Source organism: Salvelinus namaycush, chromosome 21, assembly GCF_016432855.1.
Source record: "Salvelinus namaycush isolate Seneca chromosome 21, SaNama_1.0, whole genome shotgun sequence".
In the NCBI taxonomy this organism is placed as follows: domain Eukaryota; kingdom Metazoa; phylum Chordata; class Actinopteri; order Salmoniformes; family Salmonidae; genus Salvelinus; species Salvelinus namaycush.
Genome location: NC_052327.1, coordinates 43,863,728 through 43,884,928, shown reverse-complemented (window position 1 = coordinate 43,884,928; position 21,201 = coordinate 43,863,728). Strand labels below are relative to the sequence as shown.

Below are 21,201 nucleotides of genomic sequence, written 5' to 3'. Positions count from 1 at the left end.
TCATTATTACTGAAACAGGACCCAAGTGGTATATATAAAGATCCAGTCCATTTAAAAAATTGGAGACCTCTTACACTTCAGTGTTGTGATGCAAAAATCCTAGCAAAATGCTTGGCGCATAGAATAAAAAAAGTTTTGTCAGATATTATTCATCCTAATCAGACAGGTTTTTTACATGGACGATACATTGGAGATAATATAAGGCAAGTACTGGAAACAATAGAACACTATGAAATATCGGGGACACCAGGCCTGGTTTTCATAGCTGATTTTGAAAAGGCTTTTGATAAAGTACGACTGGAGTTTATATATAAATGCCTAGAATATTTCAATTTTGGGGAATCTCTTATAAAATGGGTAAAAATTATGTATAGTAACCCTAGGTGTAAAATAGTAAATAATGGCTACATCTCAGAAAGTTTTAAACTATCTAGAGGAGTAAAACAAGGTTGTCCACTATCGGCATATCTATTTATTATTGCCATCGAAATGTTAGCTGTTAAAATTAGATCAAACATTAATATTAAGGGATTAGAAATCCAGGGCCTAAAAACTAAGGTGTCATTGTACGCTGATGATTCATGTTTTCTTTTAAAACCACAACTAGAATCTCTCCACGGCCTCTTAGAGGATCTAGATATATTTGCTATCCTCTCTGGATTAAAACCAAATTATGATAAATGTACCATATTACGTATTGGATCACTAAAAAATACACATTTTACATTGCCATGTAGTTTACCAATTAAATGGTCTGACGGTGATGTGGACATACTCGGTATACAAATCCCAAAAGAAAGAAATGATCTCACTCCAATAAATTTTTATAGAAAGTTAGCAAAAATAGATAAGATCTTGCTACCATGGAAAGGAAAATACCTGTCTATTTGTGGGAAAATCACCCTGATTAACTCTTTAATCATATCACAGTTTACCTATTTGCTTATGGTTTTGCCTACACCTAGTGACCTGCTTTTTAAATTATATGAACAAAAAATATTCAATTTTATTTGGAACGGCAAGCCAGATAAAATTAAAAGGGCCTATTTATATAACGAATATGAATTCGGAGGGCAGAAATTATTAAATATTAAAGCATTAGACCTCTCACTAAAGGCATCAGTCATACAAAAGTTATACTTAAATACAAACTGGTTCTCTAGTAGATTGGTACGAATGTCTCATCCTATGTTCAAGAAGGGCCTTTTTCCCTTTATTCAGATTACACCTGCTCACTTTCGGTTGCTTGAAAAGGAAATAATCTCCAAAATATCTTTATTTTTTAAGCAAGCCTTAGAAAGTTGGTTGCAATTTCAGTTTAATCCACCTGAAAGGACGGAACAAATAGTACAACAAATCTTGTGGTTAAATTCAAATATAGTAATTGATAAAAAAACTGTATTTATCGAAGAAATGTTTAAAAAAGGTATCATTTTTGTGAATGATATCATAAATAGGACTGGTGGAGTAATGTCACACATGCAGCTAACGCAGACATATGGAAATGTCTGCTCTACCCAAAATTACAACCAATTAATTGCAGCATTACCACAAAAATGGAAGAGGCAGGTGGAAGGGGATAAAAGTAAGGAACTTGTATGTCGGCCTTATATTAAAGAACATAAATGGTTAAAGAAAAGTGTGATAAATAAAAACATATACCAATTTCATTTAAGGACCAAAAAACTTACAGCTGTGCCATATAAATTGCAAAATAGTTGGGAAGAGATTTTCGATGTACCCATTCCATGGCACATGGTGTATGAATTGATACGCAAAACAACGCCGGATTCAAAACTTCGAATTTTTCAATTTAAATTATTGTACAAAATTCTTGCAACTAATAGAATGTTATATATATGGGGGATACAATCTTCCCAGCTCTGTAGATTCTGCTGTGAGGAGGCAGAGTCATTAGACCATTTATTTTGGTATTGTCCGCATGTAGCTCGTTTTTGGTCACAGGTCCAGGAATGGTTGAAGAATTGCAACATTTGCGTAGAACTAACGCTACAGATAGCAATACTGGGGGATTTGAAAAGCCATAGTCAATCAATCAATAATATAATAATTATTTTAGCAAAAATGTTTATTTTTAATTTACAATCCGTGGAAGCTATGAGAATAGGAAGATTCAAATCTTTTGTGAAGCATCACAGCACAGTTGAAAAATATATGGCAAATAAAAATCCGAAATGGATGATGTTGGAAGATAGATGGGAAAGGTTGAGTGGAGCTGAAGGGTGGGACTAATAACAAGATAAACAATGTAGGGCATACGGGATCTGTGAAATGTGTATAGGTGCGGAGCTATTGTGAAATAGCACAGTTACAAGTGGAAATCAAACTGGATGGACAACAGAAATAGAGGAAGGACTAAGAACAAACAAGAGAGAACTATTATAAAGTAGACTGTGTCTGTAAAATGTGTATAAGATGTATAAATTGAAGGTAAAAACAGAAATGTTTATCAGTTTACTCCAATTGGGGGATCGGTGGTAGGGTTTGCGGGGAATAATAATAAAGGTATACTCTTTAAAAAAGTATGTATGTCTATGTAGGTATGTGTATGTATATATGTGTATATGTATGCATACGTGAATGGATATATATATTTACCCCAAAAAATATGGGGGATTGGAAATGATGCAGACAATTACATTGGAAGCAACATTCTTTCCGCAATATTAAGCTGATCCACCCCCCCCAAAAAAAAAAAAAAAAAAAAGAGTAGAGAAGTAGCTCATCCTAGAGTGATGTGTCCAATTTGTCTTGAGTGTGGGGCCATAGTTCGAACCCTGCCATGGCTGCTTGCAGTTATGTTTCATCAATGTTCTTAGTTTGTCGAGATGGTTGTGTGCAATCTTTCCATAATTGTTATTGTCTTATCCCACCCAACAGATGCAGGTGTGCCTGTGTACCTGTATGAGTTCCAGCAAACTCCCAGCATGCTTAAGAAGATGAGGCCGAGTTTCGTTGGGTCTGACCATGGAGATGAGCTTATGTTTGTTTTTGGATACTGCTTCACAACATCACATGTTACAATTGATGGTAAAGAAATACTCTACCAACTCTACCTGCAATACCCCTGATCTTTGCCATAAATAATGTACACTATATATACCCTTCAAATTTGTGGATTCGGCTATTTCAGCCACACCCGTACCTGACAGGTATATCAAATCGAGCACACAGCCATGCAATCTCCATATACAAACATTGGCAGTAGAACGGCCATACGGAAGAGCTCAGTGACTTTCAACATATTGCCTGCAATCTCAATGCTGTGCGTTACAACAAGCTCAGACAACAAGCTCAGTCCGATGATGCTGTGACACACCGCCCCAGACCATGACGGACCCTCCACCTCCAAATCGATCCCGCTCCAGAGTACAGGCCTCGGTGTAACGCTCATTCCTTCGACGATAAACACGAATCCGACCATCATCCCTGGTGAGACAAAACCGCGACTCTTCAGTGAAGAGCACTTTTTGCCAGTCCTGTCTGGTCCAGCGACGGTGGGTTTGTACCCATAGGCGACGTTGTTGCCGGTGATGTCTGGTGAGGACCTGCCTTACAACAGGCCTACAAGCCCTCAGTCCAGCCTCTCTCAGCCTATTGCGGACAGTCTGAGCACTGATGGAGGGATTGTGCGTTCCTGGTGTAACTCGGGCCGTTGTTGTTGCCATCCTGTACCTGTCCCGCAGGTGTGATTTTCGGATGTAGCGATCCTGTGCAGGTGTTGTTACACGTGGTCTGCCACTGCGAGGACGATCAGCTGTCCATCCTGTCTCCCTGTAGTGCTGTCTTTCACAGTACTGACATTGCAATTTATTGCCCTGGCCGCATCTGCAGTCCTCATGCCTCCTTGCAGCATGCCTAAGGCACGTTCACGCAGATGAGCAGGGACCCTGGGCATCTTTCTTTTGGTGTTTTTCAGAGTCAGTGGGAAGGCCTCTTTAGTGTCCTAACTTTTCATAACTGTGACCTTAATTGCCTAACATCTGTAAGTGTCTTAACGACCTTTCCACAGGTGCATGTTCATTAATTGTTTATGGTTCATTGAACAAGCTTGAAATAGTGGTTAAACCCTTTACAATGAAGATCTGTGAAGTTATTTGGATTTTGACAAATTATCTTTGAAAGACAGGGTTCTGAAAAGGGGACGTTTATTGTTTTGCTGAGTTTACTAACTCTGAATTTTTTTCTTTCAGCCTTATGTACAGAGGAAGATGAACAGCTAAGCGGAATCATGATGAGTTACTGGGGCAACTTTGCTCGTACAGGGTAGGATCTTGTTCTATGTTTTTAAAACACATAGTTTAAACAAAAATAATAGGTAACAGTTATAGGTTATTAACTTCACTGTGTGTGTGTGTGTAGGTCTCCCAACGGGGTCGGCCTGGTTCAGTGGCCACAGTACGGACCAGAAGGAGATTACCTGGGGATAGGGCTGGAGCAGGTACCTGGTCAACACCTGAAGAGGGACCGCTTCACCTTCATGACAAAGATCCTCCCTGAGAAAGTGCATTTGGTTCAAGAGAAGATTAAGCACAGCGAGCTGTAAGGCTCACCTCAAAAGTTTTTCATTTATCAACTCAGACTGTTAACTGAAATCAAACTTCAAATGTACAGTATTATTGCTAACAATTAAAACGGCATGCATTGCATGATCATGAGCACAGTGTACATGACCTAGAGCACGATTTAACAATAATTTGGATGCACTGAATGTATGAATAGAATCTCAGATGAACTTTTAAGGAAACATTATTCTACAGTGAGATACCTCATTGATCCTTAAGTTGATTTTATAGCATTTACATGGAGAACTTCCAAATTTGACTGAATAAAACTGACTGTTCATTGACTGTTCATTTTTCAACCCATTGCTATTCACTGGAATTATTTGAGGGGGCTCTAGTAGTAGCGAGCATGACATGCCTTGGATATTTTCTGGGAAAATAAAAAACTCCGCAATCTACAAACTAAACCCCAAAATGACAAAGTGAAAACAGGTTTTTAGCAACAAAAAAATGTGCACATTTATGTAGATAAGGAATTTCTGTTTTTTAATTTTAATAAGTATTCAGACCCCTTTTCTATGAGACACGAAATTGAGGTCAGGTGCATCCTGTTTCCATTGATCATCCTTGAGATGTTTCTACAACTTGATTGGAGTCCACCTTGGGGGGGGGGGGGGGGGGGTCAATGCAAATAGTCTGGGTAGGCATTTGAATAGATGTTCAGGCGTCTTATGGCTTGAGGGAAGAAGCTGTTTAGAAGCCTCTTGGACCTAGATTTGGCACTCTGATACTGCTTGCCATGCAGTAGCAGAGAGAACAGTCTATGACTATGGTGGCTGGAGTCTTTGACAATTTTTAGGGCCTTCTGACACCGGCTGGTATAGAGGTCCTGGATGGCAGGAAGCTTAGCCGCGGTGATGTACTGGGTCGTATGCACTACCCTATGTAGTGCCTTGCGGTCAGAGGCCGAGCATTTGCCATACCAGGCAGTGATGCAACCAGTCAGGATGCTCTTGATGGTGCAGCTGTAGAACCTTTTCAGGATCTGAGGACCCATGCCAAATGTTTTCAGTATCCTGAGGGGGAATAGGTTTCGTCGTGCCATCTTCATGACTGTCTTGGTGTGCTTGGACCATGTTAATTTGTTGGTGATGTGGACATCAAGGAACATGAAGCTCTCAACCTGTTTCGCTACAGCCTTGTCGATGAGAATGGGGGCATGCACTGTCCTCCTTTTCCAGTTGTCCACAATCATCTCCTTTGTCTTGATCACATTGAGGGAGAGGTTGTGGTCCTGGCACCACACGGCCAGGTCTCTGACCTCCTCCATATAGGCTGTCTCGTCGGAACATAGGTGTTCCTTTTGTCCAGTTGAAAAAGGGCAGTGTGGAGTGCAATAGAGATTGCGTCATCTGTGGATCAGTTAGGGCGGTATGCAAATTGGAGTGGGTCTAGGGTTTCTGGGATAATGGTGTTGATGTGAGCCATGACCAGCCTTTCAAAGCACTTCATGGCTACAGACGTGAGTGCTACGGGTCGGTAGTTATTTAGGCAGGTTACCTTAGTGTTCTTGGGCACAGGGACTATGGTGGTCTGCTTGAAACATGTTGGTATTACAGACTCGGACAGGGAGAGGTTGAAAATGCCAGTGAAGACACTTGCCAGTTGGTCAGCGCATGCTCGGAGTACACAGCCTGGTAATCTGTCCGGTCCTGCGGCCTTGTGAATGTTGATCTGTTTAAAGGTCTTAATCACATCTGCTGTGGAGAGAGCGTGATCACACAGTCGTCCGAAACAGCTGATGCTCTCATGCGTGTTTCAGTGTTACTTGCCTCGAATCGAGCATAGAAGTAATTTAGCTCGTCTGATAGGCTTGTGTCACTGGGCAGCTCTCGGCTGTGCTTCCCTTTGTAGTCTGTAATAGTTTGCAAGCCCTGCTACATCCGACGAGCGTCGGAGCCGGTGTAGTACTATTTGATCTTAGTCCTGTATTGATGCTTTGCCTGTTTGATGGTTCATCGGAGGGCATAGCAGGATTTCTTATAAACTTCCAGGTTAGAGTCCCACTCCTTGAAAGCAACAGCTCTACCCTTTAGCTCAGTGCGGATGTTTCCTGTAAACCATGGCTCCTGGTTGGGGTATGTAGATACAGTCACTGTGGGGATGACGTCATCATTGCACATTGATGAAGTCAGTGACTGATGTGGTGTACTCCTCAATGCCATCGGAAGAATCCCGGAACATATTCCAGTCTGTGCTAGCAAAACAGTCCTGTAGCTTAGCATCTGCTTCATCTGACCACTGTTTTATTGACAGAGTCACTGGTGCTTCCTGCTTCAATTTTTGCTTCTAAGCAGAAATCAGGAGGATAGAATTATTGTCAGATATGCCAAATGGAGGGCAAGGGAGAGCTTTGTACGCGTCCCTTTGTGTGGAGTAAAGGTGGTCTAGAGTTTCTTTCCCCTCTGGTTGCACATTTAACATGCTGGTGGACATTTGGTAAAACGGATTTGTTTTCCTGCGTTAAAGTCCCCGGCCACTAGGAGCGCCGCCTCTGGATGAGCGTTTTCCTGTTTCCTTATGGCGGTATACAGCTCATTGAGTGTGGTCTTAGTGCCAGCATCGGTCTGTGGTGGTATTTAGACAGCTACGAAAAATACAGATAAACTCTCTAGGTAGATAGTGTGGTCTACATCTTATCATGAGATGCTATACCTCAGGCGAGCAAAACTTCAAGACTTCCTTAGATATCGTGCACCAGCTGTTGTTTACAGATATACATAGACCGTCACCCCTTGTCTTACCAGAGGCTGCTGTTCTATCCTGCCGATACAGTGTAAAACTCGCCAGCTGCATGATGTTCATGTCTTCGTTCAGCCACGACTTGGTGAAACATAAGATATTACAGTTTTTAATGTCACGTTGGTAGATTCATCTTGCTCGTAGATCATCAATTTTATTTTCCAATGACTGCATGTTTGCCAATAGAACGGACGGCAGTGGAGTTTTACTCGCTCGCCTACGAATTCTCAGAACGCAGCCAGACCTCCTTTTTCTCCGTCTTCTCTTCACGCAAATGACGGGGACAGTTGACAGTGCATGTCAGAGCAAAAACCAAGCCACGAGGTCGAAGGAATTGTCTATAGAGCTCCGAGACAAGGTTGTGTAGAGGCACAGATCTGGGGAAGGGTACCAAAACATTTCTGCAGCATTGAAGGTCCCCAAGAACACAGTGGCCTGAGCAATTGGGGGAGAAGGGCCTTTGTCAGGGAGGTGACCAAGAACCCGATGGTCACTCTGATAGAGCTCTGGAGTTCATCTGTGAAGATGGGAGAACCTTCCAGAAGGACAACCATCTCTGCAGCACTCCACCAATCAGGCCTTTATGATGGAGTGGCCAGACGGAAGCCACTCCTCAGTAAAAGGCACATGACAGCCCACTTGGAATTTGCCAAAAGGCACGTAAAGACTCTCAGACCATGAGAAATAAGATTCTCTGGTCTGATGAAACCAAGATTGAACTCTTTGGCCTGAATTCCAAGCGTCACGCCTGGAGAAAACCTGGCACCATCCCTACGGTGAAGCATGGTGGTGGCAGAATCATGCTGTGGGGATGTTTTTCAGTGGCAGGGACTGGGAGACTAGTCAGGATCAAGGGAAAGATGAACAGAGCAAGCTATAGAGAGGTCCTTGATGAAAACCTGCTCCAGAGCGCTCAGACCTCAGACTGGGGCAAAGGTTCACCTTCAAATAGGACAATGCCAAGACAATTCAGGAGTGGCTTCGGGACAAGTCTATGAATGTCATTGCGTGACCCAGCCAGAGCCTGGACTTGAACCCGATCGAATATCTCTGGAGAGACTTGAAAATAGCTGTGCAGCAACGCTCCCCATCCAACCTGACAGAGCTTGAGAGGATCTGTAGAGAACAGAATGGGAGAAACTCCCCATATACAGGTGTGCCAAGCTTGTAGCATCATACCGAACACTAAAGGCTTTAATTGCTGCCAAAGGAGCTTCAACAAAGTTCTGAGTAAAGGGTATGAATACTTATGTAAATGTGATATTTCCATTTTTTATTTGTAATAAATTTGCTAATATTTCTTAAAACCTGTTTTCGCTTTGTTGTTATGGGATATTGTGTGTAGATTGATGAGGGTAATTTTTTTTAATCAATTTTAGAATTAGGTTGTAACGTGACAAAATGTGGGAAAAATCAAGGGGTCTGAATACTTTTTGAAGGCACTGTATATGGGCCAGATTATGATTTAGGAAATTATGTCTTTCTTATGCATGCCTTTCCAATGCACTTCCCAGTAGCTGGTATTCAGACTTACCTTATGAAGGTGCCTAAGTGCATTTATCTTAGCCATCCCTTAAAATACGTGTAGCCTACCTTTCAGTTCAGATTCTGTCGACAGACTCAATAAAATACATAAAGAGAACAGGTTCAGAATATTAGGGACCAATGAAAGAAAGCCATCTAAATATATGCATATTCATCTCAGTTTCACCACCAATTGATAGATTAAAAAAATACTTTGATCTTGTAGATGATTTAGCGTTTGGAACGTATTTATGAATCATAAAAAACAGGTTTGGAGAGCTTTTATGTACGAAAGAAAGAAAATTATGGTTTGATTCATTCAGAAAATTGCTACATTCAGTTTTTTAACTGTTAAAAGATTTTATAAGGAATTAAGATAAATTATTAAATAATTCTACCCAGAAACTTAACCATTAGGGATTAGAGGTTATGTAGCATGGACAAGGAGTAATTAAAAATAGTAAGGGAAGAGAGGAATGTATGTGTGTGCCGAAAGAAAGCAAAGAGAATCCTAAACCTATGTTTGAACCGACCCGGCTATAACTCTGGGGAGATAAGATAGGACAGGGAGAGCCCCTCCAGGTTTCCCTTATCTGGGGGGGGGGGGGGGACTGTCAGCTGGGTAGTGATCAACTGTGGTGAGAATTGTAGAGACCAAGAAAGCTCTCCTAATGTTAGTGTGTATGTATGTGCGTATGTTAAGATAATGTTATAAAGGGAACATCATTGTATATGCACAGGAGCGCTCTCATAAATACATTTTCTGACTATCGTAGCTGGGCCTCCATTTGATTCATTTCAACCAGTTTCATACAAATTCTTGGTTTCAGGCTGAGTAGTTAATTGAATTGGGTTTATGAACATCGAGAACAAAATTCTCGTGACATTAACCCATGGTAATGTTGGAAGATGTACGTATAATTATAATAGGTAGATTAGTGTACATTAGTAGACTATACCCTCATCTATTGCCTGCACTAACCATGGAACTGTGTGATGACACAGCCAAATATTGCGCCATGCATTGACTTCAAACAGTTACGGCTTGATCTGCGTTCCGCACCATAACTGTTTAATTAGAACGTATTTTTTTATATTATCAACTGTTACAAATTATCCTCAGTCAGTCAAGTCAGGGTTCCATAGCCTCTGGAAGAACAGTTGAAACTGGAGCAGCAAGCACGACAAGGTAGCACTTCTGGTGAACAGGTCAGGGTTCCATAGCCACAGGCAAAACAGCAGAAACTGGATCAGCAGCACGACCAGGTGGATTGGGGACAGCCAGGAGTCATCAGGCCAGGTAGTCCTGAGGCCTGGTCCTAGGGCTCAGGTCCTCAGAGAGAGAGAGAGATGGGACAATTAGAAGAAGTTCACACTATGCCTTGAATCTATGCTATCGTGCCCAGAAACCTGCTCCTTTTACTCTCTGTTCCGAACGTGCTAGACGGCCAGTTCGTATAGCATTTAGCCGTACCTTTATCCTACTTCTCCTCTGTTCCTCTGGTGATGTAGAGGTTAATCCAGGTCCTGCAGTGCCTAGCTCCACTCCCACTCCCCAGGTGCTCTCATTTGTTGACTTCTGTAACCGTAAAAGCCTTGGTTTCATGCATGTTAACATTAGAAGCCTACTCCCTAAGTTTGTTTTACTCACTGCTTTAGCACACTCTGCCAACCCGGATGTCTTAGCCGTGTCTGAATCCTGGCTTAGGAAAACCACCAAAAACCCTGAAATCTCCATTGCTAACTATAACAAAGATAGAACTTCCAAAGGGGGCGGTGTTGCAATCTACTGCAAAGATAGCCTGCAGAGTTCTATATTACTATCCAAGTCTGTACCCAAACAATTCGAGCTTCTACTTCTAAAAATTCACCTTTCCAGAAACAAGTCTCTCACTGTTGCCGCTTGCTATAGACCTCCCTCTGCCCCCAGCTGTGCCCTCGATACCATATGAATTGATTGCCCCCCATCTATCTTCTGTGCTCGTGCTACTAGGTGACCTAAACTGGGACATGCTTCACACCCCGGCTGTCCTACAATCCAAGCTTGATGCCCTCAATCTCACACAAATTATCAATTAACCTACCAGGTACAACTCCAAATCCGTAAACACGGGCACCCTCATAGATATAATCCTAACTAACTCGCCCTCTAAATACACTCTGTTGTTTTCAATCAAGATCACTGCCTAATTGCCTGCATCCGTAATGGGTCTGCGGTCAAACGACCACCCCTCATCACTGTCAAACGCTCTCTAAAACACTTCAGCGAGCAGGCCTTTCTAATCGACCTGGCCGGGATATCCTGGAATGACATTGACCTCATCCCGTCAGTAGATGATGCCTGGCTATTCTTTAAAAGTGCCTTCCTCACCATCTTAAATAAGCATGCCCCATTCAAAAAAAATTGAACTAGGAATAGATATAGTCCTTGGTTCACTCCAGACCTGTCTGCCCTTGACCAGCACAAAAACATCCTGTGGCGTTCTGCATTAGCATCGAATAGCCCCCGTGATATGCAACTTTTCAGGGAAGTTAGTAACAAATATACACAGGCAGTTAGGAAAGCTAAGGCTAGCTTTTTCAAACAGAAATTTGCATCCTGTAGTACTAACTCAAAAAAGTTCTGGGACACTGTAAAGTCAATGGAGAATAAGAGCACCTCCTCCCAGCTGCCCACTACTCTGAGGCTAGGAAACACTGTCACCACAGATAAATCCACTATAATTGAGAATTTCAATAAGCATTTCTCTACGGCTGGCCATGCTTTCCACCTGGCTACCCCTACCCCGGTCAACTGCCCGGCACCCTCCACAGCAATCCGCCAAAGCCCCCACCATTTCTCCTTCACCCAAATCCAGATAGCTGATGTTCTGAAAGAGCTGCAAAATCTGGACCCCTACAAATCAGCCGGGCTAGACAATCTGGACCCTCTCTTTCTAAAATTATCTGCCGAAATTGTTGCAACCCCTATTACTAGTCTGTTCAACCAGGGGCGAAAATCTGATATCAACTTTGGAGGGGACAATTACATGAAATTTTCTCAAGAGCAATTCCTGAGGGGGACACCAAAAGTAGTGCTGTAACACATAGCCTACGTTGTAATATGTTAAATGTATATTGAGGAACCATAATCACTACTACTGGATAATTGATAGGTACAGTAGTTAACTGAAGGGTTGTCCCAACTTGTTCAAATGTTTAAATCATTATAATACTACTACTAATAATAGTTATAGCAGTGTTCCTTATAAGTCCAGTATGTATGCAGGTATTTGTACTTACAACGAGCAATACCAAGAAAGGCCAGTAGGTGGCAATGGTACTGTACACTGTATGGGTGCAGTTTTCATAAATACAATGAACATGGTGTGATCTCGTCTAAAATAATCTCCATTGAAAACCATCACAAAGTTGATTCAAACATGCTCTTAAACTTTCCTGACTGGCCATAGAGGACACCTAACTGATGGACCCAAGAAAGGGAATCCCGGATCAGTGGGGAGGCTGAGCAGCCAGCCTGTGTAATCAGATTTACACAGTGTGCTCCACAATGCACATAGAGAGCTAATGGCTGCTGCCTCCTCACAATTGCCTGTGCACCTGTGTATTTTCCTGCCATGTTTGAGGCACCATCATAACTCTGCCCACGTAAGCCAGATTATGGGCAAATTGAGCCTCAACAACACATCAGTTGCCACTTTCGCAATGCCCTCGCATGTTGTCTCCGACACCCTGTATAGCCCAATAAACTCCTCGTGAGGGACAAGGCCATGGTCAACATAACGCAGACAGACACTCCTGTTCAGCACCAGAGACATCTTGAGTACCATCAACAATTACTGAAAATTGTACAATCGGAAGAGACCTAATCTCAGCTGCAATGCCTCGAATGACTGTATTGGCCATGATGTTCAGAATTTCATTCCGTGCTTTGGGGCCTGTGTACATTGTGGTACGCTCTGTTAACCACTTCAGTAAAATGGGATCATCCTCTTCTGCCCTAAGTTTCAAAAGCTGGTATAAATTCCCACTGTCATCCGTGTGGCCTTTAAAGGCGTGTCCCTGTCTTACATTTTACATTTACATTTAAGTCATTTAGCAGACGCTCTTATCCAGAGCGACTTACAAATTGGTGCATTCACCTTATGATATCCAGTGGAACAGCCACTTTACAATAGTGCATCTAAATCTTTTAAGGGGGGGGGGTTAGAAGGATTACTTTATCCTATCCTAGGTATTCCTTAAAGAGGTGGGGTTTCAGGTGTCTCCGGAAGGTGGTGATTGACTCCGCTGACCTGGCGTCGTGAGGGAGACCTACGGAAACCTTGTTACGACTTTTACTTCCTCTAGATAGTCAAGTTTGATCGTCTTCTCGGCGCTCCACCAGGGCCGTGACCGACCTCGGCAGGGCCGATCCGAGGACCTCACTAAACCATCCAATCGGTAGTAGCGACGGGCGGTGTGTACAAAGGGCAGGGACTAAATCAACGCGAGTTTATGACCCGCGCTTACTGGGAATTCCTCGTTCATGGGAAATAATTGCAATCCCCAATCCCTATCACGAGTGGGGTTCATCGGGTTACCCACGCCTCTCGGCGAAGGGTAGACACACGCTGATCCGCTCAGTGTGGCGCGCGCGCAGCCCCGGACATCTAAGGGCATCACAGACCTGTTATTGCTCAATCTCGTGTTGCTGAACGCCACTTGTCCCTCTAAGAAGTTGGACACCGACCGCTCGGGGCCGCATAACTAGTTAGCATGCCGGAGTCTCGTTCGTTATCGGAATTAACCAGACAAATCGCTCCACCAACTAAGAACGGCCATGCACCACCACCCACATGCCGCACCGAACTAACAATTTTCGTCAAGCAATGCCTTGCGTCCTCCTGCTGTTTACCCCACGCGCTGGATAACTGGACACTGATTGGATTTAGCTGGTGTGCTGTTACAGTTACAAAGTGGCGGTGGGTTTGGCAGTTTTGATGTGCTGTGAATTTTTCAATGGCTTTTCTCCAGTTCCTAAATCCTGCACTAATGAAGGCAGCATCTGCTCTTTGGCCAAAAGATGGCTGGCTTGAAAACCCTTGACAACAGTGAAAACACAACACTCCTTTTATTTGATGGACTATTTTACAACAACAACAAAAAATTGAGAACCTTTCATAATGTTGCCAAACAAAGACTCAACAAACTTACCTGAGACTCCCTGTCTCTGCCAGTCTGTCCCTGCATATCTGTCCCCAACTCTGCTGTCTATGTGCCATCTGTTGCCTGCTCTGCCTAATGACATCATTGTGAAACATTCCCATTAGCATTTCACTTCTTTCTTATGAACATTTTATCAACTAGTCTTTGAGATATTAGGCTACTAGGGTTCTTACTTTGCGTTTTGGTGTACTGAAAAATACCATTTTTCTACCTGGCTGGCTGGCTACACACACACACAGTGTGTAGGTTATTTACAGTAGGAGATGGGCTTCTATCATCTTATCTTCTATCATTCTATATGTGCTTCGATCTAAAAGGTAGCTAGCAAATGTGAAACGGATTGCAGTGACAAGAGTTGACAGCTGTATGAGTTCACCATTTACACAACATATGCTGCAACCTTTCGTAATGTTAATATAGTTTGTTTCATATTGGCTGGCTTCCAACAATAGCTGAATTTGCAAAGCTAGCGAGCACCAATTCCGTTTCTGTGGTATTTGCTATAATCTTTGCTACCTGGTTAAATAAAGGTGAAATAAAATAAAAAATAAAAAAGTTCACTAGCGACAATTTAGCTTTTGCAACGAGACCATTAAATATATTTAAGACAATGGTAGAAGAGAGTGTAGTTCTGTTCAGTTTGGACTTCAGTTTATCGCTAACCTTATCACAGGGACTTTGAAGCACTACAGCTGCATGCTGATCTTGGAATAAACTGACGATAGCAAAGATTCCATCTTTGACGACGCCACATAAATGGAATAGGTACTAGCTAGCTTGATGGTTAATGTTTGCTTTAGTTTGCGTGCTAGCTCTGCAAATTCAGCTAGTGTGTGTGTGAACCCTGCCAACATAAAAAAAAACATTGCTATGGCCGTTTGACTAGATAAACCTCACGTCAGTTACGTGCATTGAGTGCCTTTCACACAGTAGATACGAACCCTCTGTTACCTTGTCAGCTAAGGAACTGGCAGTGGATCAAACCATTGTGAGGCAAAGGGCGGGGGTCGCAATCTTTTGAAACTTAAAAACGCGCTATTAAGTGTCTGTAATCAGCATAAGTGCTTTCATTGCGTATTATTAATATTATTGAAATTACATAGTTATGTTTACAGTGATATATTGGGGGGGACAAATCATATTTTTCCCAGGATGGGGGGGGGGGGTCGTGTCCCCCCCCGTCCCCCCTGGGATTTCCGCCTATGCACTGTATATAGACTTTTTGTTTTCTTTTGTTCTACTGTATTATTGACTATGTTTTGTTTTTTCCATGTGTAACTGTGTTGTTGTATGTGTCGAATTGCTATGCTTTATCTTGGTCAGGTCGCAGTTGCAAATGAGAACTTGTTCTCAACTAGCGTACCTGGTTAAATAAAGGTGAAATAAAATAAATAAAAATAAACACAGGACACCAGATAAAACAGGAGAATTTCACCAAATAGGACAGACTGACCCTAGCCCCCTGGCACATAGACTATTGCAGCATAGATACTGTATCATTAAACAAGTGCATTTATATTTGCAAGGAGGTGGAGTTATTGAGAAGGGTGCAACTGCAGCCTGCAATTCGAGGCATTCCTGCATGTGGGCATTCCTGCATCTGCAGGAACCCCTCTTTATACTTTTATTGGTACATTTTTAAGCTATGGTGCCAGTACATAGGTAGGAGGCAGGGGCCTTCTAGTGCAGTAGATGGTGGTAATGCACTATAACGTTGGATGCCAACCACCGATAAACCCCACAGAAGAGGCGGGGTGTGAAAATGATAGCTAGCAATAGCTAGTACACACTGGTAGTGTCCTTCGTCCCCACCTGTCATGCACTGTTTTGGTTGGGAGCAAAAAACACTGTGTGCTAGCTTAGCCAGCTAGTCTTAAGGAGGACTCCGATACAAAGGAGGTGGGAGGCGACACCGTATGCTAGATAACTAAATAGCAAGCTAGCTAGCATATGGTGTTGTCCCCATCTGCTGTGTACAGGAGTAGCTAGCTGTAGGCGGGGGCTACACCGGTAGACAGTGTCCTTCGCAAGCTAGCAAATGGTCTCGCTAACTATCAAGCTGGTACACGGTGTCGCTAACTTGCAAGTTAGCACATGATGTCGCCCAAGCCTCCCGCCTGCAATCCTAGTAGACAATGTCCTTCGACCTGCCTGTCGTGCACTGTTTTCCCGCAGTTCTGTTAATGACGGTGAGGGCAGGCGGGAGCAAAGGACACTGTCTACTCGTGTCGCTCCTGCTAGTTAGCAAAGAGGACTCCGGTACACAGCAGGCTGGGGCAACAAAACTCAGATATTTTTATTTCCCTATTGAACCACATTCAAAAGTGTCACACAAGCATGAAAAGGAATGTCCACATGCAGGAACGCCCCCGAATTGCGGGCTGCAGTTGCACACTATTGGAATTATTTGGGATAACGTTATATGTCAAAGTCAGAATACAGCATATCTGTAGACACACCTTCATTTATTCAATCTCCACCCAAAACAAATAGCAGGTGAATAGCACTATTCTCATGCTTAAATTCAAGGTCAGAATACGCATAGAGAGAAAAGTGCATAAAAATATTACGTTCCATTTACACACGCTTAACTCAGGTCGGGATCTGGCCTATGGTGATGAAGTGAACATCTGAGACCCGCACCCGACCCTGACCCGCAAATATAAAAAATACCCTGTAGGCTACAGTCAGACGGCAGAACTATTTTTTGACGGGGGTGCAGGATTGTTTGGGGCCCAATTTAGATAAGATTTTGCTTATAGTTTCCAACATTTTGGTAGGCTATTAGTTTTTCACCTTGTCTATAGGATACATGCAGCTTATCTTCTATCATTATATGTTGCCCTAGAGGACTAAATAAAACCTTTCTCACCAGAATAATGTCATAAATTATAGAACATCAGTAAAATTTTCTTTGCTTTGTAAGCGGAGCAAAGAAGTTTCTGGACCCGGAAGAAAATGCTATGAAAAATAAATAAATAAACGAATGGATCAGATTTTCTGATAGGACAGACTGACCCTAGCCCCCTGGCACATAGACTATTGCAGCATAGATACTGTATCATTAAACAAGTGCATTTATATTTGCAAGGAGGTGGAGTTATTGAGAAGGGTGCAACTGCAGCCTGCAATTCGAGGCATTCCTGCATGTGGACATTCCTGCATCTGCAGGAACCCCTCTTTATACTTTTATTGGTACATTTTTAAGCTATGGTGCCAGTACATAGGTAGGAGGCAGGGGCCTTCTAGTGCAGTAGATGGTGGTAATGCACTATAACGTTGGATGCCAACCACCGATAAACGCCACAGAAGAGGCGGGGTGTGAAAATGATAGCTAGCAATAGCTAGTACACACTGGTAGTGTCCTTCGTCCCCACCTGTCATGCACTGTTTTGGTTGGGAGCAAAAAACACTGTGTGCTAGCTTAGCCAGCTAGTCTTAAGGAGGACTCCGATACAAAGGAGGTGGGAGGCGACACCGTATGCTAGATAACTAAATAGCAAGCTAGCTAGCATATGGTGTTGTCCCCATCTGCTGTGTACAGGAGTAGCTAGCTGTAGGCGGGGGCTACACCGGTAGACAGTGTCCTTCGCAAGCTAGCAAATGGTCTCGCTAACTATCAAGCTGGTACACGGTGTCGCTAACTTGCAAGTTAGCACATGATGTCGCCCAAGCCTCCCGCCTGCAATCCTAGTAGACAATGTCCTTCGACCTGCCTGTCGTGCACTGTTTTCCCGCAGTTCTGTTAATGACGGTGAGGGCAGGCGGGAGCAAAGGACACTGTCTACTCGTGTCGCTCCTGCTAGTTAGCAAAGAGGACTCCGGTACACAGCAGGCTGGGGCAACAAAACTCAGATATTTTTATTTCCCTATTGAACCACATTCAAAAGTGTCACACAAGCATGAAAAGGAATGTCCACATGCAGGAACGCCCCCGAATTGCGGGCTGCAGTTGCACACTATTGGAATTATTTGGGATAACGTTATATGTCAAAGTCAGAATACAGCATATCTGTAGACACACCTTCATTTATTCAATCTCCACCCAAAACAAATAGCAGGTGAATAGCACTATTCTCATGCTTAAATTCAAGGTCAGAATACGCATAGAGAGAAAAGTGCATAAAAATATTACGTTCCATTTACACACGCTTAACTCAGGTCGGGATCTGGCCTATGGTGATGAAGTGAACATCTGAGACCCGCACCCGACCCTGACCCGCAAATATAAAAAATACCCTGTAGGCTACAGTCAGACGGCAGAACTATTTTTTGACGGGGGTGCAGGATTGTTTGGGGCCCAATTTAGATAAGATTTTGCTTATAGTTTCCAACATTTTGGTAGGCTATTAGTTTTTCACCTTGTCTATAGGATACATGCAGCTTATCTTCTATCATTATATGTTGCCCTAGAGGACTAAATAAAACCTTTCTCACCAGAATAATGTCATAAATTATAGAACATCAGTAAAATTTTCTTTGCTTTGTAAGCGGAGCAAAGAAGTTTCTGGACCCGGAAGAAAATGCTATGAAAAATAAATAAATAAACGAATGGATCAGATTTTCTGAGCAAATTTTTTTTGAAAAGCAGTTTGACCAGTTGTAAGGAAATAGAAAGCTGTGAAAACTACCCAACATGTTTCTGATAAGATTTCAGTTTGGCTTGGATGCATATTTAAAGTGGTTGAAATACGATCAGCTTTTATGATGCTGATATAATAGCACCTCTACAGATGGTCCCTAAATGTGCATTAACATTCTTTCCAGATGCTGAAAGAAATGAATCTCTCTACTCCTGTTCCCGAGTCAAAATGTACATTTGGTGTGTACTTTTACTGCAAGAAATACTTAATTATGCATGAGTTAGTCTTTAATATTACGTGAGAGAGGAGGCTGGTGGGAGGAGCTATAGTAATGCCTGGAATGGAATTTTTGGGACAGTATAAAACTCATACATATGGAAACCACATTTGACTCCGTTCCATTTATTCCATTCAAGCCATTACAATGAGCCCCTCCTCCTATAGCTCCTCCCACCAGCCTCCACTGGAGAGGTTATAGACCTACAGTCAGTGACCAGATTTAAGTTTCCATTTAACCCATCTAAACAGCAGGGTACAGCTCTCTTGACGTACCATAGCCCTATTGGAAGTCCCCTTCTTGTGACTGTCTAATTTGTATAGCGCCTCACAATCACACATAACATAGGCACTGCTATCATCGTCTTTTAACACTTAAAATCTTTCCCAAACATTACTTTTCTGGCTCTCCCTTCTCTTTATTTTCAACTCTACATTTAGCATATTTTCTCTTGTTGAATTCAACTCAGACATTGTCATTTTTGCCTAAGTGGATCAATGTCAACTTTTACTGGCCATTCCCAAAACCATTTGGCTATTTGGCATGGGTACTACTGTGCTTGCAAACTCCCTTAAAATACCTTCACTTGAAAAACTAGAAAAAAGCTACAATATACACTAACATTCAAAAGTTTGGGGTCACAAAAAAATGTCCTTCTTTTTGGAAGAAAAGCAACTTTTTTGCCCATTAAAATAACATCATGCATTTCTCAGAACAAGAATAGACTGACGAGTTTCAGAAGAAAGTTATTTGTTTCTGGCCATTTTGAGCCTGTAATCAAACCCACAAATGCTGATGCTCCAGATACTCAACTAGTCTAAAGAAAGCCAGTTTAATTGCTTCTTTAAACAGGACAAATGTTTTCAGCTGTGCTAACATAATTGCAAAAGGGTTTTATGTAGATATTCCATATAAAAAAATCAGCTATTTCCAGCTACAATAGTCATTTACAACATTAACAATGTCTACACTGTATTTCTGATCATCAATTTGATGTTATTTTAATGGACAATTTTTTTTGCTTTTCTTTCGAAATCAAGGACATTCCTAAGTGACCCCAAACGTTTGAATGGTAGTGTATTACTGTTTATCCCTCTTGATATGCCATAGCAACATAGCCAGTATACACTTCCTCAAAATAGTCTAAATTAATCTAAGACAAATAAAGAAATCTGTCATTTATTTTTATGTTTTTGCCAAGGTCTCAGACACTCTTTTAACTAAGATGTTTGGTGCAGTATTTCAAGTGAAAAAAATTGCATGAAAACTTGTCTTGCATTTAATGACAAACACTTCCTCGAAGAATCCTGTCCATAGTTCCCACGTGTACTAGGAGTAGACAGACCTAGTACTGTTGAACAACTACAGACGAGGGGGCATAACTTCGGGCTTCCCTCAGGTAAAAATGTTGTTTGCGTGAACAGCCGAAAAAATAAAACTACCGGACACCAAAACTAACAAAAACGTCACAACATTTTGCCATAATATATGCGCAAACTGTTTTGACTGGTAAGCATGCGACAGGCTTTAGAATGCTATCCGGAATCCTTGGGACGTCTCACCCCGTTGAAGTTGACATTTATAATGGTTAAGGTTAGTAAGGGCAGTACTTGACTTGGACTGATAAGTTACGGTACTCATGTTGGCTTTATACACTGCTCAAAAAAATAAAGGGAACACTTAAACAACACAATGTAACTCCAAGTCAATCACACTTCTGTGAAATCAAACTGTCCACTTAGGAAGCAACACTGATTGACAATAAATTTCACATGCTGTTGTGCAAATGGAATAGACAACAGGTGGAAATTATAGGCAATTAGCAAGACACCCCCAATAAAGGAGTGGTTCTGCAGGTGGTGACCACAGACCACTTCTCAGTTCCTATGCTTCCTGGCTGATGTTTTGGTCACTTTTGAATGCTGGCGGTGCTTTCACTCTAGTGGTAGCATGAGACGGAGTCTACAACCCACACAAGTGGCTCAGGTAGTGCAGCTCATCCAGGATGGCACATCAATGCGAGCTGTGGCAAGAAGGTTTGCTGTGTCTGTCAGCGTAGTGTCCAGAGCATGGAGGCGCTACCAGGAGACAGGCCAGTACATCAGGAGACGTGGAGGAGGCCGTAGGAGGGCAACAACCCAGCAGCAGGACCGCTACCTCCGCCTTTGTGCAAGGAGGAGCAGGGGGAGCACTGCCAGAGCCCTGCAAAATTACCTCCAGCAGGCCACAAATGTGCATGTGTCTGCTCAAACGGTCAGAAACAGACTCCATGAGGGTGGTA

The 21,201-nt window shown here is 42.5% G+C and overlaps 1 protein-coding gene across 1 annotated transcript in view; it reads left to right on the top strand.

The window, feature by feature from the left end:
* The window catches only part of ces2b (carboxylesterase 2b), a 47,603-nt gene extending 42,718 nt beyond the window's left edge, over positions 1-4,885 (top strand). Inside the window, exons 23-25 of the mRNA XM_039017745.1 lie at positions 2,902-3,051; positions 4,215-4,287; positions 4,384-4,885. Of these exons, the coding sequence (XP_038873673.1) occupies positions 2,902-3,051; positions 4,215-4,287; positions 4,384-4,567 (407 nt within the window). The 3' untranslated portion in view covers positions 4,568-4,885. The remainder of the gene's footprint in view (positions 1-2,901; positions 3,052-4,214; positions 4,288-4,383) is intronic.
* Positions 4,886-21,201: the final 16,316 nt, after the last annotated feature.